This window comes from Ceratotherium simum, chromosome 35 (genome assembly GCF_057802395.1).
Source record: "Ceratotherium simum simum isolate JZ-2026a chromosome 35, ASM5780239v1, whole genome shotgun sequence".
Classification (NCBI taxonomy): Eukaryota; Metazoa; Chordata; class Mammalia; order Perissodactyla; family Rhinocerotidae; genus Ceratotherium; species Ceratotherium simum.
The window spans coordinates 10,569,926-10,589,994 of NC_141934.1; the positions used below are offsets into that span (position 1 = coordinate 10,569,926).

The 20,069-nt window shown below is 40.5% G+C and overlaps 1 protein-coding gene across 2 annotated transcripts in view; it reads left to right on the forward strand.

Annotated features, from left to right (window-relative positions):
* Positions 1 to 20,069, forward strand: part of PITPNB (phosphatidylinositol transfer protein beta) — a 65,704-nt gene that overhangs the window by 12,371 nt on the left and 33,264 nt on the right. For both annotated transcript variants that reach the window (XM_004429842.3, XM_004429841.3), the window contains exons 4-7: positions 6,845 to 6,936; positions 7,605 to 7,612; positions 8,127 to 8,201; positions 9,828 to 9,911. In XM_004429842.3, the coding sequence (XP_004429899.1) occupies positions 6,845 to 6,936; positions 7,605 to 7,612; positions 8,127 to 8,201; positions 9,828 to 9,911 (259 nt within the window). The remainder of the gene's footprint in view (positions 1 to 6,844; positions 6,937 to 7,604; positions 7,613 to 8,126; positions 8,202 to 9,827; positions 9,912 to 20,069) is intronic.

A 20,069-nucleotide genomic window follows, 5' to 3' on the forward strand; every position in this document is an offset into this window, starting at 1 on the left:
CAAAACCATGGATTTCACCATATCCCATTTTCTTATAAGTCTGTAAAGTCTCAAGTCTTCCATAATAAAGTTAAACTTTTACAGGGTGCTCAAGATTATCAACATATCCCTAATTGTATAACTCTGTCTGGAATAAAAACCCTTGGCTCTAAGCAAGCCACTCTCTTCCTTGTCCTCCACAAGGGACCTGTTCAACCCCTTAGGCTCTTTGCTTCTTCTGATGTTAGGTTGCTCATAACCTGCTCAGTTTCCTGAGCACAGCTCACATCTGTCCTGTGCAGAGGCATTTCCTGACTACTTTTATTCTGCCCTCAACTCTATCACTTTTTGTCACTTCTCATTTTGACACCTAATCATGTATATACATATGAGGACATGTTTGTCTTGTTGACACCATAAAAGTTTGAGTATGTTTCCTTAAGTTGTTTAGTATACACTTAATAGTGGATGGTGGGGAGGGAAAACAGAATTTATTGGGCAAAGAATTTTGAAGCAAGGCCAGGAAATGTGTTGAACGTTTTGAGATGGTATTTCAGAGAAAAACTTACAGATCTCCTCAGACCTGATAGGAACACACTGACCAATCCTTTTGTTGTTTGTTTTCTTTCCCTTCTTGGGGAAAATCAGCTTTACTCTTTTTTTTTTATTCCTCATAAGCATTGTACCTACCTTCACCGAGTTCAGTCAGTCCTGGACGATGGAGAATTTGTGACGCTTTGCCAACTCCGGGATGGCTCTGTTCCCCCAAGATTGAAACAGCAGAGATTTAATTGAAAATCATTGTAAAGTATCATGTGGTTCAAGTTAAGAGCTCATTTCTGTAAGCAAAAAGAGTCATTTGCCAGGAACTAAAGTTCGTGTTTAAAAATGAGAAGTTCAAATCATCTGAGAATGCAAAGATTGGTTATATATGATGATTCACATTCAGAGAGCATCTTTGAATAAGTGTAAGTAAGAAATGAATAAGTATCAGCCAAATACAGTAACTTTTTCTTGAGTCTAGAATTAGCCAACACGTAATTTTTTCTTTGTATTTAGTTCTGAGTCTTAAATTTTGCATAAAGTTTTTTAAGTCGAGTGATCATATTCTAGAAGACTATCAGAAATATTTCTGAAATATATTGTTTCCTCTTTATGGTATATTTCATTTCTTTTGTTATGTGAAAAATATTTCTGTCTCTATCTTTTTTTATAATTATCAAAAACTTTAGAGTCTTGTTATATCTCCTGGAAGTTAGCTAATTTGTATCTGGTTATTTTATTCCTTTCCCACAAGTCAGAGGATTTTAAGTCATTCTTCCCCTTATATTTTTCCCCTTATATTCTCCGTCTCTTCTTTCTTCCATCTCCATCACCACCACGTTAATGCAAGTTACCATTATCTCTCTCTCTTGAACTTCTCCAGTCACCTGTAGTCTGATCTCTTGCTCTCCATTCTTTTGACTGTTATAAATAATGCTGCTATGAATATTTGTGTACAAGTGTCTGCCTGGACATATGTTTTTATTTCTCTTGAATATACAGTCATGTATTGCTTATGATGGGGATATGTTCTGAGAAGTGCATTGTTAGGCATTTTTGTCATTGTGTGAACATCATAGAGTGTACTTACACAGACCTAGATAGTGTAACCTGTATAGTCTTGTATGTGGTCTGTCATTGACCGAAACGTTGTTATGTGGCACATAACTATACGTGTGTGTGTATATGTATTTATATATATATATATACACACACACACCCCCCTACAGTTGGAATTGCTGGATTGTATGGTACCGCCTCACTTTTTGAAGAGCTGCCAGACTGTTTCCGAAGCAACTCCACCATTTTACATCCTCACCAACAGTGTATGAAGGCTCCAATTTCTCCACATCCTTGCCAGCACTTGTTATTTTCAGAGTTTTTAAAAAATTATTTTATTGAGGTCATATTGGCTTATAACATGGTATAACTTTCAGGTGTACATTATTATATATCAGTTTCTGTATAGACTGCATTGTGTTCACCACCAGTAGTCTATAGTTTTTATCCGTTACTATGTATATGTGCCCCTTTACCACTTTCGCCCTCCCCCCACTGCCTTCTGCTCTGGTAACCACGAATCTTTGAGGGTTTTTTTAATAGTAGCCATCCTAATGTGTGTGAGGTGGTATTTTATGGTTTTGACTTGCATTCACCTGCTAATTAATGATGTTGAACATCTTTTCATATGCTTATTGGTAATTTGTAGTTCTTCTTTGGAGAAATATCTGTTCAAATCTTTTACCTCTTGCTTAATTGGGTTGTCTTTTTGTTATTGTCAGAGTTTATTTTTATTTATTTATTTATTTATTTTGTGAGGAAGATCAGCCCTGAGCTAACATCCATGCCAGTCATCCTCTTTCTTTTTTTTTTGCTGAGGAAGGCTGGCCCTGGGCTAACATCCGTGCCCATCTTCCTCCACTGTATATGGAACGCTGGCACAGCATGGCCTGACAAGCGGTGCGTCGGCGCGCACCCGGGATCCGAACCCGCGCCGCCAGCAGCGGAGCACATGCACTTAACCGCTACGCCACGGGGACGGCCCCTATTGTCAGAGTTTATATATTCTGGATGCTAGCCCCCTATCAGATACATGATTTGCAATTTTTCGCTCCCATTCTGTGAGTTGTCTTTTTACTTTCTTGGTGGTGTCCTTTGAAACTTACAAAGTTTATAATTTTGGTAAAGTCCAATTTACCTGTTTTTTCTTTTGTGGTTTATGCTTTTAGTGTCATTTCTCAGAAATCATTGCCCAATCCAAGGTCACAAAGATTTACATCTGTGTTTTCTTCTAAAAATTTTATAGTTTTAGCTCTTACCTTTAGATCTTCAATGTATTTTGAGTTAATATTTGCTGCCATCCATTCTTACCCACTCAATTTTCCACGCAAAGCCAGAATAATCTTAAAACTTAAATCAGGTTGTGTTATTCCCCTTCTTAAAGCCTTCAGTAGCTTCCCATCATACAAAGGAGAAAATCCAAACTCTTTGGCCTGTGAGATGGGCCCCAGTGTGAGCTTTCTGCCCCTGCCCATCTCACCGTCCTCATCTTGTTCAGCTCTCTTCCTTGTTCACTAGAGTCTAGACGTGCTGCAGGCCTCAGAATGGCCCAAGCAGGCCCAGTCTTTTGCTATGTTAGGACCTTTGGTCATGCTGTTCCCTCTGCCTGCTGTGGTATCCTGTGTGGCTGGCCCTCCACACCTCAGGTCACATTGTAATGTCGCTTCCGCAGTGATGCCTTCCTGAGCGCCCTTCCCCTGGGTACTCACCTGCCCATTGCCCTGTCCCTTAACTTCGCAGCACTTCAAGAGAGCTAATTCTCTTTGCCTTTTGTTGTTTACTGGTCTGTTTTCTGCTTCCCTTCCTGCAAGGTGAGCTTTGGGTAGGAATTGTCCCTCTTTGCACACCATTATTTACACAGCACCTGGCACAGTGGACACTTAGCAGGTATTGAATGAATGATTTAATGAATGAGGTGCCTGATGTATTTAAGGTATATTTCAGTTGATTATAAAATAAAAGATTACTTGCTTTGTTTGTGGCAAATTAGTCTGGTCTTCAAATTCTTTGCTGTGTTTTTTGATGTTTATCCACAGTAGGATAGAGAAGGATGGAAAAATGGAACTTTGAACAGTTTTGTTCATTTTGTTTACAGGTAGGTGTAAACATTTCACGGGAGAAGTGCAGTTTGAAATGATTTGCCAAGGGTATTATTTATCTCAGGAGCAGGATTTTAAAAAAAACAATGCTCCTAGATCAGAAGTTGTTCAGTGTACACTATGGTCATTTATTATGTATTTTAAACCATATAAGCCTTTTGTTTTCCTAGACCACTGTGACAAAGTTGTCTTACCTTGAAACAAACAGGTTCACAACCATTGTTATATTGAGGTTAGATCTTAATATTGTCTCCTCTCAACACAATTGATAAAACACTTGAGTTGAATTTTACCCTGAAGGTAAATATTCTCGATGTGCATTCAGTGTTGGGTGGGGGAAGGGCTGTGTATTGGCAAAGAAACCTTTGTGCTCTCGGACATTATGCTATGGCTGACGTTTAACTCTTGAACAGCTGAAATCTAGAAGTGTTTACCTTGAGGTAAGCACTGTCCTGAGTGTTGGTTTATCGTGAGAGAACAACATTTTCTGAATAGTTTGAGAGAATAAGAGGAGGGATGTCCTTTTCATATGTTTGTTTTTGATGGCTTAGCTCCATTTTATTAATTCAGTTAATATTTGTCCCTTTTCTGAGACTCTCTAAGCTTCCAAAACAGAATTTCCTGCATTTTACTGAAGTGATTTCTTAAGTGACACCGAGGTGGAAAAACGATGTATATGCTTTCAGTTATATATAAATGGCACACTTGAACTGCATTGTTAGGAATATATTAGTTGCATTAATGAAAATTCCTCGCCTTTAAAGTAGAATTGAAATTTAATTTTATTTATTCCATTTATGCATTTTCCTCGTTTAGTCAATTACTTAGATTCATTGAGGAGAAATGTGTTTGTTAACGTTCTCATGTTAAATGTAAAAAGCCAGTAAAATTAGAAACAACTAGCTCAAAGGTTTGGTCATTCTTAACTAAGTCAAAACAAAATGAATTGTTGGAATTCACATGGTGGAAAAAGCATCCTAGAAATAAGATAATAGGCATTTGGGAGCAAGATGAAGAAATATTAAAACATTCTTGTAGGTTTGGCTCTTGCTGGCCTCTAATGACTGCCAGTTTTCTTCTGTTTGGGTCAGCAAATTTTAGAACTTTTGATGAATAGTAAAGTTTTTAGAATATTGGGCACTATAGGAATAAATAGGTTAGTTAAAATATGTTTCTGAGCTGATACACAGCTGTTTTTCTCTTGCCTTTTTTTCCTAAATTGATCCAGTGAACCATTGATAGATCTCTCTGTGATACCCCCTCAGATGGATAGGTAATCTTATAGCTTATAGTAAAAAAGTTACACGTATATGTCACATTATACCCTGATTAGACCTCTCCCACATTTAAAGAGATGTTGGTTCCAGTTTTCTACCAGTGGAAGAAATAATTTGGACTGCTACATGTCCTTTGACTTTGATGTGATATTATTTTCAGTTAGTCTGGCTTCATTTTTCTGAAGTTATTCCCCTTTGCATGAATCTTGCCAAGATTTGGAAAGCGTAAGTGCTCAGAGAATTAGCCCTCCTTCGTTATTACCTTTTAAGGATGTTAAAGTCCTGCTTCATTGTTATCTTTTCAGGCATTGGTAGATCCCTCTGTGCCCTTGGAGTCTTGCCCGCACCACCATCGGTAGTAGTAGCACTTCAGCTTTTCTTTGCCAGTGATTCAGTTTGCTGCGATAGTGGGTGCTGCAGACCGTGTGCCCACTCTGGTGTGCTGAGGCGACAGTGAAAGAGCTGTCTACACTACCTCTTCTGTAGCTGCACGGCTCTCTGGCTGGGGTGGGGTTCTTCACATTGACCTTGCTTAGTCTCCAGAATTTAGCATAGGAACCTCTCTGGTCAACTGCTCAATCTTATTATGGGGCCGGAAGTCCTCTCTGGGTCTCAAGTTGTCTTAGTTTGTTTTTTCTCTTAGTTTAGGAAATTAAGTTGTGCTTAAAGATTCTCAAAGAAGCAGCTCTGATGTAAAAATATATATGTAGGGCTTGAAGTGGGAGGATATAGTTTTGACATATAGTTATTTAGCCCCTAAATTCTGGTTATATGAAATAATGAATTAATGTTTACCTCACATTGTTATTAGGGGGTTCAAGTGAAGAAAGGCTTGTGAAACTACCCAGCTCCCTGTCAGCTTATAATTAAAAAGCAGTAACTACCATTTATTAAGCTCTCATTGTACTGCGCAATGTGCTAAACATGTTACAGATATTATCTGATTGAATCCTTTCCATAACCCTGCAGAGTAGGTAATATGAACTCTGTTCAACACATGAGAAAGTTCAGAGAGCCAACTAATATGCCCAAGGTCACACAGCTTTTAAGTGGTAATGTTGGGATTTGAATCCAATCTGTGTGAAAAGCCAGTGCATGTAAAACTGCTTCCTTTACAGTAGGCTTGAATCAGTAAAAATGGTAACTTCATTTGCGTTTCTTTGAAGGCTGGTAAGACTGATTTCTCCATTTGTTTGTTAACCAGTACGTTTTCTATTTGTAATGTGTGGACTTCCTTTGCCCATTTGTCTGTTGGGATCTTTCTTGATTATCTTATGAATTTGCACAAGCTCATCATGTATTAATTATGTGTTTAACCCTTTTCCTCTGACCATACTTCAGGCAGCAAGTAACATGCATCTTCCAAATCTACAAAATTTTGTACTTGGATATGTTTTAATATCTCATTTTCTACATGGATCCTTGACATTGTCATTTTTTTTTAGGTTTATTCTATAAAATGTATTAAAAGATTTTTATTCAGAGATACACCCTTATTCTGGAGTGTCTTTTTCTCTGTTGAGAAACAGTGTGGTGTAGTCTAACTACCTGAGAGAACTTCTGTGTTGTATTATGCACAGGTTGAACAGCTTCAGTTACCTCTTAGATTTCACATTGGGGGAGTAGATCAGAAGCCCATAAGAGAATTAAAAAAGAAATCCTCTTTATGGTTAAACATATTCTTAATCATTTTGTTGTTTTTACGTTAATTTTGCACTTGATTACTTTGGGATTGAAAATAAAACGGTTGATAAGTCTTGAACACGAGTTCATTAAGCTTAGAACGTAATCACCTTTGATTACAGTACTCTCTGAAGCAGTCTGATAGATGCCAGTCAAGCATTGGTGGTACTGTTGAAGATATATCCAATATTTCTCTCCTCACAGCAAAGTTCCTGCATTTGTGCGGATGATTGCTCCTGAGGGCTCCTTGGTGTTCCACGAGAAAGCCTGGAATGCATATCCCTACTGTAGAACAAGTAAGCCTGGTCCCAGCAGCTGTCCCCCGCCCCCCACCCCCCGCTGCTGATTAGGAGAGGGACTCCTGTTGCTGTCGCCTTTGAGAAGGGTAACACCAAGCAAGGCCTTCTGTGGGTTCTCTGGTCATCACTGCGCCAGCTATGGCAGAGGAAAGGCTGCACCGTGTTCCTCCCCCCACACCTTTGTGAGGGGCACATGTTCATTCTCAGATGACGGCCACCTTGAGGTCCTTGCTGACGAGCAGGCTCCAGGGGCAAGCAAATGAAAGGAATACAGAAACCTTAAAGACAGGTCATCCGCACTCACAAGTGTCTTTTGGTGTGGTTTCAACAGTATGTTACTTATATTGCCGCATAGTAAGGGGAGGGGTATGACAGACTTCTGAAACAATTTGTTTGCTAAATTAGCCTTGGAAATGATGTTTTGCTTTTGTGACATTATTCCTTTCACTGTTGTTTTAAAATTAGATTCTCGACTCCGTAATCTAAAGTATCCTATAGTGTCCTTTGTGTAGAAGCTGTGTTTTGCAGACATAAACTACTAAATGTTCTGTGTTTTCAGGTAGTTGAAGCTATGTGACATTAAATATTATGACAGATTATTTTGACTCTGATTAATATTCTGAAATTTTTCCCCTTCTATTACCTGCTTGTCCATTATGCCTCAGTTGTAACGGTGAGTAAAACTATTTTTGTGTCACGTACTCTTCATCTTTAAACTTTGCTTTATATAGTAATTATTTGCAACTATTCCTTGCTTTTTTAATTAAAACTGTCCACCGTTGCATGGCTTCTCCTCTGTGCTCCTTCCGCCAGCCCGCACTCCACCACATGTTTCCAGTGTTAATGGACTCTTTCCAGCCTTGTCTCAGAATCTGCCTGTTGGCCTTATTTTGCCTCTGCTACTTCCTTTGAATGCCAGATTTGCTCACCAAACCTCACAGCTTCTTTAATATTCACCCTGTATGCTGCATGACAAGTAGGGTTGTTTAAATTATTTAAAAGCATGCAGCATTTGGTTTGCCTGACAAGTCTGTAAAAATAGGTAGCTAATGATTCTTTGTCACTTGAGGATCAGACTTCCTATAGAGTCAAAGCATGGACGCTTATGCTGGGGAAGGCTTCTGCAGATATGAGCCCCAAAGAACCGGTGAAAGATCACTGTCATTTTGCTGTTGTGTTTTCTGCAGAATGAATATATGAAAGATGATTTCTTCATTAAAATTGAAACATGGCACAAACCAGACTTGGGAACATTAGAAAATGTAAGTTTCAACTCTGCGCTTTCAGTGCAGAAGGCCCTGGAAACGGGAATACTGTAGTCCATTTCGCCATCACCAAAGTGATACCACCTGCATTAGACTAGGACCTGGCCACACCAGGATGTGTCAGATAGCGGTGAGGCAAGCAAGCAACCAGTAAAAAAAATGGGCTTTCCCCACCTGTCCCTTTGCGTTGGCCCGTGAGTGGACGTTGGTGAGGTTGCTGTTTTTATCAGCAACTCTCTTCATCTGGGACAGGGAGAGCATAGATAAACAAAATTCACAGATAATCCCTAAAGCAGTTTTAGCCATTAATTTTAGATTTTTTTTTCATCTTTTCGTCTCTGTGTATTTGGCAGAGATGCTCTACTTAGCGAAATTGATTGCTGTAATTTTCACCTCCATTCCACTTTGCCGGGGTCTGGGTTGGTGTTAGAGAAATGGCCAAAAGGCAGGAGGGATTAGGTACTTTGAATAATTTACAAAAATGTTGACAAGCTCCTGACTTTTACAAGTTGATGCACATTTATCCCTGAAGTAAGTTTCAAGAAAGTCAGGTAGGACTCAGTGTAATCATTAACTTTTGGTAAGGTTTGTCAGTGAACTTGGGAGCGCATCTGGTATAGGTTGATGCCCTTGGCTCAGTAGTTCTCAAAAGTGTGGTCGCTGGACCAGCAGCCGCATCTTTTAACTTGTTAGAAATGCAAATTCTCAGGCCCCACCCCATACCTACTGAATAGAATCTCTGGGAATGTGGCTCAGCAATCTCTTCTTTCTGGTGCGTGCTCCAGTGTGAGAACTACTGTTCCAACCTTACGATATGCTCTTATAGGAGAGTGAGTTAATGGTAATTGTGGTAGATTCTGTTCTTACTGTGCTTTTATGTTATTAGTGCCAATTAATAGAACTTTTGAATTATAATTGGTAGCATTTGACTTGAGTTTTTCTTTCAGGTGATCATTTAACCTTTCATGTTATTTTTTTCATAGTAACTCTAAAATTTAGAGTCTAAATGAGATGATTTGGTATGCTTTAGTCTGTGTATGATTTAATCTGCCATTTTTAGCTTTCAAATGGGCATATCTTTGGCAGTTTTTAAACAATTCTTAATTGGTCCATAGATGGAGTTTCAGAAATAAATGATTGAACAAGAGGTAGGGAGGAGTTGACATCATACTGAAACTGAGTAGCTTTAGCATAATCAAATTCAGGAGAGATTTAGACCATACAGTACAGCTCCTTGAAATCTAATTATGATGTCACCTCAGATTTGTCTAGGATTTGGAGGTTACAAGGACTTTGTGATGTATCATTTGGGTTAAGCATAGGTCAGGTACATTTTGTTAGATAAATTATCTCTAAGAACTACCAGAAAATAATGGTGACAGATTTCTGTTAATTTGGCAGCATCCTCACCTCCCCTACTTGTTATTTGGGGTTGCAAGGGGTAACAAAAGATTTCTAGACCCCTTAAGACTTCAGACAGCTAATTTAATGAGATAGCAATTTGGATTTTTTATTCCTTACAGTGTACTCTGAGAAACTCAAGATAAGGATTATATAAAGTGTAATAGTTTTGCCCAACAAGAATAGTCTATAGTTTGTTTCATTTCTCTTTGTCATTTGTAGGTACACGGTTTAGATCCGAACACCTGGAAAACTGTTGAAGTTGTCCACATAGATATTGCAGATCGAAGTCAAGTTGAACCAGCAGTAAGTACTACATACTATTCGATGACATTTTAACCTGTTGCCTCTTACATCTAAACATCATTTTCTTTCTTTCATTGTGGCCTATATTTCTACACAGAAGTGAGCCTGGGGCTTGGGTCTGAGTCTGTGCAGCAAAACACCCAAGAGCAGGAGAAGTGATTTATTTTCTGTGTGGATTTCACCTGTGCACAAGTGATCCCTTTAAGAAATCTCAGTGTATCTGAGATATATATAGGTTTGTTTTCATTGGGGGAAGAAAATAACATTATTTTACAAAAGAATTCTCCCTTGAGCTTCTTTAAATAAACTTATACTTCTAAAGTGTGATTAAGAAAGTGAAAATTTAATTTACATGTAAATTTTCAGTAACTCTGGTAGGCCTAAAGTTGTCATTTGTGGAAAGTGGATGATGGTAAAACATCTCAATTTAACAGTTCTGTAGCTTTCTCTTTTGAGTCTTACTAGATGTAAATATATTGTACTCTAGGCTTTTGACTTAAAAAAGATTTTTTTCCTAAAGACCTTTGTTCTCGCCTTACTCTCCCACATTAAGACCTGTTTATTACTTTGCTGTGGTTTGTAAATATTAACTCAGTTTTTTCTTATAGTATGCTGAGTGCTGCTTTGGTTTTGCAGGACACAGTTGTGGACTGTTTACATGTTAAGACAACCAGCGCCTCTCTTCCTCTTGCTAGTGTGGAGAGCTAAAGCTTTGGAATAAGAGGGGCACCCTTCAGCCCTGTGGCATAGTAGTTAAGCTCAGTGTGCTCTGCTTCGGCAGCCCAGGTGTGCGGGTCGAATCCCGGGCACAGACCTACACCACTCGTTAGCCATGCTGTGGCAGCGACCCACATATAAAGTGGAGGAAGGTTGGCACAGATGTTAGCTCAGGGCTACTCTTCCTCAGGAAAAAAAAAAAAAAAGAGTGACACCCTTATTTTATCATGGTAAAGTGTAGCATGTTCAGTCAGCATTTCATTTCTTAGCCCTTTGATTTCATTTTTGGTGTCTGTTCACTGAACTTGAGCTGTGTTGTAAGCTGAACAGAGAGAACCCAAACACTAACTGTCTGGTTTTGCTGTTGAAATTTAAAGGTAAACCTAAAACAAAGGTCCCCGACCTTTTCTGAGAAATCACCGGGATTGGGACTGCCGGCAGTGACCCTCTGCTAGGCTGGGTCCTGTTATGTAGGGCCCCCTCCCTGATTAGAAGTGTGAGCACCAACGGGACCCTTGTCAGAGAAGTTCTTAAATTTTAGTTGTGCTGTGATTTGAAGTTATTTCAATTTTAGGGATATTTCCACCTTTGAAATTATATAGAATTTCTTTTATCCTTAAAAGTAAATGTGTGTTCTGTTTTAAAAACAGTATTCAAATGTCTGTTTTGGGCTTTTATTTTTCTTGGTATCTTTTCCAGCTGTGATTTTCTGGGTGAAAGAATGATAACAGGAAGAAAAGTCATTGGGAGTGAGTAAATGAGTGAATGGGTTAATGGCTAGGTCAGGATAGCTTACATGCCTAGAGCAGCAGGTCACAAGGTGACACCGAGCAGCAGTATGGCACACCGGGATGGGCTGCCCCCCAGAGGGCATTCACATTACCTGTCAGGATTTGAAAAAGTGCTGGCCAAACAAAATGGTCAGATCTGTGGCTCGTAGGTTTGCATTCCGTGTTCTCTAGCAGAGTACAAGGCACCTTCAGTTTTGCTTGGGGCATAAGGTTAGTTCTTTGTTCTTGTCCTCAGGCTAAAAGGGGCACTCAGTCAGTGTTTTCAGGCGTGAATGTGAGTGGAAAGAACAGTTAAGGCAGATTGTGCAGGAGCCGTGCAGGCCCTCGTTCCCATACCTTCCACCGCAGCCTAGCCTTCGGAGGGGAGAGAAGGCACTGCTGGCCTTGAGGAGGCATGACCGCAGCACTTGAGATAGATGCTCCAGTGGAAGGCATTGCACATGCCACAGCTGTTCTCTGTGTAGACCTGTGTTTGAGGTGGACAGATAGTGAAAGAGAGAGTGGATTGGGCCCAAATGAGAAGGGTTTGCATTGTGAGTCCATGGAGCTGTGACTGAGAACATACATTCTGAAACTAGATTGGCTTCAGATTCGAATTCTGAGGTTCTGCCACCTGCTGGCTATTAAGTCTTGGACAGGTTACTTAACCCCTCTGTGCCTGTTCTGTGTTGTGTGAAGTGACAGGATTAAATGTGAGCACCTAGAGCAGTCCCTCGTTTAACACATGTTCACCACTATTGTCACTATTGTGAGCAGGAATTCTGAGAATCTTTGTTCACATCAAGCGTTGTTTGGGGAGTGAATAAATGTTCGTGTTTGTGATTTTGTTTTCCAGTGTTCGTACTTCCTGTTTCCTGAGTTACATTTTAGAGATTAGTAAGATATAACTTTATTTTAAAGATTACTGAATTCACGGTACCTATTTATTTCTAGTACATAAAATTTACCATTGTGACCATTTTAAAACGTACAGTTCAGTGACAGTTAGTACATTCACAGTCTTGTACAACCCTCACCACTGTCTAGTTCCAGAACATTTTCATCACCCCAAGAGGACACACTGTACCCATTAACAATCACTGCCTTCTATTCCCTCCCCCAACCTTTGGCTACCAGTAATCTGTTTTCTGTCTCTATGGATTTATCTATTCTGGATATTTCATATAAATGGAATTATAACATTATGTGGCCTTCTGTGTCTGGCTTCTTTTACTTTAGCGTGTTTTCAAGGTTCATCCACGTTGTAGCGTGTGTCGGTACTTTATTCCTTTTTATGGCTGAATAATAGTTTGATGTATGAATGTACCACATTTTGTTTATCCATTCATCTATTGATGGACATTTGGGTTGTTTCCACCTTTTGGCCATTGTGAATAGTGCTGCTGTGAACATTTGTGTCACAGTAGCGTTTTGTCTGTGTGTTTTCTCAGTTGTAGTTTTATCATTTGTACTCGAGTACAACTGATATCATGTAGGGATTCTTAGACCTTTTGACATTAAAAAAGGAATCGCCAGGGGCCAGCCCGGTGACGTAGTGGTTAAGTTTGCACGTTCTGCTTCAGTGGCCCAGGGGTCATGGGTTCAGATCCCAGGTGCAGACCTACACACTCTCATCAAGCCACGCTGTGGTGGTGTCCCATATACAAAATAGAGGAAGATGCGCACAGATGTTAGCTCAGGGCCAATCTTCCTCAGCAAAAAAAGGAAGATTGGCAACGGGTGTTAGCTCATGGCCAATCTTCCTCACCCCCCCAAAAAAAAGGAACCCCGACATGCACATTTTCTGCTGTAAAAGCAGGGAGGGGAACTCTGTGTGGTGGGAGGTGAGGATGTCCTTAACAGTCTTTAAGCCTGGGGGGTGAGGAGCAGAGCATTAAGCTGCCTGTGGATGTGTGAAGGCTGGATGTGGAAGGGAGAGTTGTGAGGCTTGGCACCCGTTCCAGCAAGGAGGTAGGTAAGAGACCTAGTGGGGCAGGGACTCTGGGTCTGCCCTTTTCTTCTGCGCATCCTCATCTGTCCACTCTGCCAGCACAGACAGTTGCTCTGACACCCGACATGCTTTAGGTTCCACCCCATCTGTTTGGCCTTGATTAGCTTCTATTGCAAACACCTGGACTACCTGGCCATCCTTACTTCTTAACAGATCCAATTTGGTTTTCTGTTGAGTTTATTCATCTGATTCTGCTCTTTTATGTTCCTCGAAAATTCTACTCCACAGCATTGGGAAAAAGGAAGCTTAAGAATGCATTTGCAGTTCTGAAATGGCAGCGTTGTCATATCAATAACAGGTATTGAGTGCCTGCTCAGTCTGTGCTGCTGATGTTGCCCTGCAGTAGCTAAGATTGGTGCAGTACCCTTGAGGCTGACAGTCTGGGGGAGACAGGCCTGGTACAGTGAAGTAGTTAACAAATGGCAGAGGCTGAAGCATGGTCCAAAGTGCTGTAGGATTTCAGAGAAAAGAACAAACGATCTGTGAGAACAAAAGTCTGAAAAGACTGAATGGAAGAGTCATAACATGAAGATGAGTAGGATTTTGATGGGTGGAGCAGTCCACCCCTCATTACACTTTTCCCTCTTACCCTCATTGCTCTGACATATTATACTTTTGTTTGTGTTTCTCTCTCTCTCTTCCAAATAGAAATTGTACTTCAGAGGGAAGAATCTTGGTACTATTAACTGTTGTCTCCCCAGCTCCTAGAACAGTGCCTGAGATATGGTAGGTAGCCAGTGAATGCGTGTTAAATGAATGAAAGAATTGCAGGCAAGTGGACTAGAAGTGAAGGCACAGGTGTGTTAGCCAATGCTGACATAAAAGTTGGAATAGCTTATAGAATTGAAGGGGACCTTAGCTACCTAGGCCTTATTGCTTTCATATTGTGCTTTGTATAATGCTGAGTTTCTTGGAGCACACTCTGGTTGTCAGGATGGAGTGACTAGAACATGGGGCTGAGGAGTTCCCTCTGTCCCCCATCCTAGCACAGTCTACTTGTCTGAGGTTAGGCTTCACTGTGAGGTCTACTTTGAACACACAGTTCTGCAACTACAGAAAGCTTGGTTTCGGGGCTAACCTCCCTGTTTTACAAGTGAGGGAACTAAAGCCCAGATAAACTAGTTCCTCTCAAGATCATTATCTGATGCCCAAAGTGGAAATTCTAACTCTCAATCCAGTGTTCTTTCCACTGACTCCCGATTCCTTCCGAGTTAAGGCCCTGCTTTGTCACTCTTCGAGCTGCCACTTGAGCACTGTCTCCCTCTCCTCAAACTGTTCTGCCACTGCCCATGTCCTTTGCGTTCCTGTCCCGGTGCGCTGCTTGTTCTGGCCTCCCTTCTGGAACTCCTTCCTCTCTGTCCAAAGCTTGCGTGTCCTGCAGGATCTAGGGCAGATTCCATTTCCCCCAGGAGGATTTCACCCACGTTGGAATCAGTCTTCCTCTCTGCTGAATTTCAGCTTATGTTCACCCTGATGTGTCTTGAGTTCTCTATGTTCAGGAGCCCATCCCCTTTTCACAGAGTGAGTACTTCGTAAATATTTGTCGAGTGAGCCTGATGAGCTTGAGGGTAATGATGAAATTAACCTCTGTGAGTTAATTTGATAACACCTGGGTTGTCAAGGAGTGAGGAAACACGCACTCACATGCATTGCCTGTGGGAGTGTAAATTGGTGTAGCCTGTGAAACAGAATTACAAATATATATACCCTTTGACCCAGCAAAATTCCACTTCTGGGAATTGATCTCATTCAGTGTGAAGTGAAAAATGTTATAAACAAGATTGGAAACAGTCGGAAGTCTAAATGTTTCTTCATCAATGGAGAACTGATTAAAAACATTATGCTTCACCCATATGATGAAGTTCAGTGCAGTCATGAAAAGGAAGTGAGTTCTATTTGTTCTGATAGGGAATTCTTTCCCACATAATGTGGAGGGAAAGAGATAGAGTATGGGTAATACGCTTCCATCTGTAATATTGTAAAAGGGAGAAACATATATCTGTATGCGAGAATTTGCTTGCTTATGTATAGATGGTCAAGAAGAATGCTTCAGACCGCGGTAATAGTGATTCCTTGGAGAACTGGGAGCCGGGTGGCTGGGGGTTGGGGTGGAATAGTTGAGGTCTGGCAGAGATGTGCACGAGAGACTAGGGGGATGTCCTCTTCTCACTAAGTGTATCGGTTTTCTATTGCTGCATGTCAAATCACCACACATTTAGTGGCCAAGTAATATAACCTAATCAAAGAAATGACTTTGCCATCACCATTGCCATAGTCTGTTGGTTAGAAGCAAGTCACAGGTTCCATCTGTACTCAGAGGAGATTATACAAGATTGTGGCTCATTGTGGGGGTCGTCTTAGGGTTTGTCTGCGGTGCAGGTGATCAGTTCTAAAACGAGCTCTTCAAGGGTTAAAGTGACGCTGGAATTGGGACCTTGGTTCCTATGAAGGGGCCGAGAAGGTGGGTTTCCGTAGGGAGGCCTTCTGAAGGTGTGGTAATCTCTTAAGGTTCAGACTGGGGCACCTTAACTCCTGGAGGTTTTAGTCTCAATGTGACTTAACTCGTTGATTTTCATTTTGTTTTTAATGAACTCTGGTTTTTCTCGAATGAGCTAATTTTTTAAAAACTTCTTAAATGGTTGAATTTCTTTCCTGCATATTACTTGCTTTAAAAGAAATAAAAACAGTTAATTAGTGGTTTTGAGAGGCTAACTGGCAAAGTCTCCTCCCGAATCAGGACGAATGTGAAATAGTTGGGAGTTCAAGAAACCAAGAAGTTGGAAGTGAAGCTTGAATCATTGAACTCCACCTGGTGGGAGTTTTCTGTCACTGCAGGTGGATTTAATACAAACACAGCCCTAAACGTAATTCAGAGTGACTGTTGATTACTTTTAGGATTTAACTCTCTCTGCTGGGTTGCTGGTGTCAGGCGGCTTGTATACTGCTCTCATCGACTTGCTGTTTTTTGGTCGTGCTTATGAACTGTACTTCGCCATGTAGAGAACGGATGTGACTACACCCACAGTGTAACTGAATACTCGGGTGGATGCTTTGACATGTGTACATAATCGAAGGGTGACATTGTCACAATAAATCTAGGAACAAGGATTTATTGTAAAAATCTAGCTGTGTGACCCAGGGTCACAGAGTAATTTGCTACAGAAATCATGTATATTTAAATATTGGGTTATTCAGGTTTTTTGTTGATGACTTAGGGGAATTCTGTGTAGGACTGTTGCTATTGCCACTATTCTGTAACTTTCTAGGAGATATATATCATTGTCTAATGAAACAAGCTGAGCAGTCTGGGATTTCTGCATAAATGTCCCCACCCAATTTCTTTTGGCCACCATACAAAACAGATTTCTTGTTTCATGGTAAAAAGGTGTTGTAGCCAAGTGTTAAGGTGTTATATCCTTTAAGAAAGAAGGCTCTTTCTGCTTGGCATTCCAGCAGAACACACCCCCACACCTCTTCCATTGCAACACCCTCCTATCCTCTCCCCCATTTTAAATCTAGCCCAGCCATCACTCATGAAGAACCTTCCTTGGTAAACTGAGTACCCCTTAGGGGCCTAGACTGCATTGTACTCATCATCTCTGTGTTTCCAGGACCTAGCAAGATGCTCACTATTGACCCTGACGTGGAGTGAGCTTTTTGATAAAGGTTTGGTGGGTCAAAGAGAATTTCTAGATTTTTTTCCTCTGTGGTGTTAAAAAAAAAAAAAAAAAAGGAAAAGAAACAAAAAGACAGTTTGGAGGAATTGAAGTTTGTGTCGTTCAAATAGTAAATGAACAAAATGCTACTTGAGTTCCTTCTTTACTAATCCTATATGGTGAAGTATGTATGATGTGCCTTCAATTCTAAAAATTCTGTTGTTTCTGAATGGTTAAATACCTTTCTGTCAGATTAAAAAGTGTTTTAGTGAGATGTAATTGTAATATGACTCAAAGTATCCAGTGTAAAACACCAGAATATAAATTTGAAAGTTTTTTTAATTTCTAAAGTTGTCGTTGATACGTGACCACAATAAAAAGTTGAGAATTCTTTAAATGTCCTGATGAAATGCACATGCATATCCTCAACTCATTTCCAGAATATACACAAATGAGTCAGCTAACATCTGCTTCTGCTTTTTTTTAAGGTATAAGTTTGAATCTGGCCCCTTTTAATCATCTCCAGCACTTTGTCTAAGTAGCTTTCCATGATTTGTATACAAAAGTCACTTCCCAGGAGAGGAAGACTCTTTAAAGTGGAAGCCGAAGTGTACACACGATTAACATCAGAGAGACCTTCGTTTTTGGAAGCAATTTGAAAGAAAATGAGCATGGTTTAAAAAAAAAAAAAGAAAGAAAGAAAGAAATTGGAACCACATTTTTAGGTATTTATGTGTAACCAGAAAGGATTGTATCAGCCTTCCTCTGTAGTGTATGCTACTTCTGTAGTACATGCCGTGAGAATTTATTTTTATAATTTCCAAGGGTTTTTTTTTAGTAGCTATAATGTTGAATTCAAAATTTTAAGGCTCACAGGTCTAAAAATGATACAGCTTAACATCCATCCAACTGTTTTTTAGATGTCAGTAATAAGCAAACATTAATAATATGCAAGTATTAAATTGTTTGGCAGATGTAGTTTAAAAATATAGATCTATTCCATATTAAAATTCAGTAAGTTTAAAGGGCATGAATTTTTTTCTCTCGTGTTTCAGCATGTCAGAGTGTATTAATTTGTGGGCGAGAGATTTTTTCCAAATGAGGCATTTTAATACCAAGAGTTGCCCAGTTTTGTAACTGTGGTATTGTTTCACTGAAGATGGTATTCCTAAAAGAGACACAAGTTAGAAACTTGTGTACCATATTGTTTCTGGGTCACAGAAAGGATGTGCAGGGTATGCTCTAATTGATAGATTCCTTCATGGGGACTTCCCCACAGAGCTTGGAGGGGCCCTTTTAATGGGTGTGACCTAGTAAGCGTGTGTTCTTAAGATAAAACTCAGATTTCGTTCATATCTCGTCCTTCTTTTTCTCCCTTTTAACCCCCTCCACGCCAATTGTTACTCCATCCCTCGTCCTTACCTGCTGTTGACGCAAATAATCCATGATCAATCTATAAATCAAAATTGGGGTGAGTTTGTTATGAGCCATGTTTGAAGACTATAGCCTGGGGCCTTCTTCCAAGGAAGGAAGGGCACGAAAGAAGTGGGGTGTACAGAGTGGTTATATACCGTCTTGGAACAAGGAGCATACATCACATATGACAGGAATATCTCTTTTATTGCTGTCACGAGATGCTTAGCTGGCATGGCAGATTCGTGGTCAACAGGTCAGTGGTCACAAGGTGAGCACAGCAGGTTGGTAATTAATCCTTGGTTTCCAGGAAGAGATGCTTATCCTTAAAGAAATGTTGATATGAGGGGAAGTTACATCCCTATCTTTAAGGGCATCATTCTTGTCTTTGGGACATAGTAAATGTTTAAAGCAGATATACAATGCATGCCTACCAGGCCACATCAGGCCCTTTTGGAAAAACAAGGTCAGGCCAAATTAGTTTTACACCAATGGCCTCCTCATATACTCCAATATATCCTGTTGCTCTTTGTTTATTTATCACTGCCCCTGAGTATAATTGCCATGTCATGTTTGCCCCAAGTCTCCATCCTTTTTTCCCTTTCTTCCCCATTTGCAAATGTCCCTCCTGGGGAGTGATGAGGAGCAGTGTCTCACACTGTGGCCTCAGAGTGCTACAGCCTTCCTGCAGTGGTATGTGCCCCGAGTAGCCAAACTTCCCTTTCTGGGCTGTGGTCCTTGAGTCATCGCTGCTGCTGTACTCTTGACTGCTCTGTGCCACCTCCTTCCAGCAGAACACTTCTGAGGAGCTTTCTCAGCGTGAGCTCCTGTGAGCAAAGTAAAGCTGTGGCTCTATTCACTAGTCACAGTTCTTTTTCTTGATACCCCAGAGGACATAGGCACTCCAATGTGAGAAGATAGGGCTACTGATAAAGCTCATCTTCCCTTGCAGTCCCTGGAATCCCTTCTGCTCAGTCCAGCTCACTTAGCCTCTCCCCTCCTTGTTTGGTCTCATTTGGAGAGCACCTGCACCATGGCCATGAGACAGGCCTGTACATGTGTGAATTCCAGTTGTGGGCTGAATCTGTCCACTGGTCCACTTCTGTGAATATTCCTTGGAAACTGAGGTTCTTTTTAGGGCCCCTGAGGGGGCATTGTGGCTAACTCCTGAACTTGCCTCTCAGAGCCTTAGCTAGGACTCAGGCCAAAAGCCCCCTTCCGTTTAAGGAAGTCGGCCCATGGGCAGCTTGTTAGAAATGCAAATTCCGGCTGGAGGGAGGGGGAATTGGAGGAAGGTGGTCAAAAGGTGCAAACTACCAGTTATAAGATAAATAAGTTCTAGGGATATAAGGTACAACGTGATGACTATAGTTAACACTGCTGTATGATATATAGGAAAGTAAAAAGAGAGTAAATCCTAAGCGTTCTCACCACAAGGAGAAAATTTTTTCTTTTTTTTTTTAATATTGTACGGTCATGTGTTGCTTAATGACAAGGATACGTTCTGAGAAATGCGTAGTTAGGTGATTTTGTCATTGTGAACCATCATAGAATGTACTTACACAAACCTAGATGGTATAGCCCACTATAC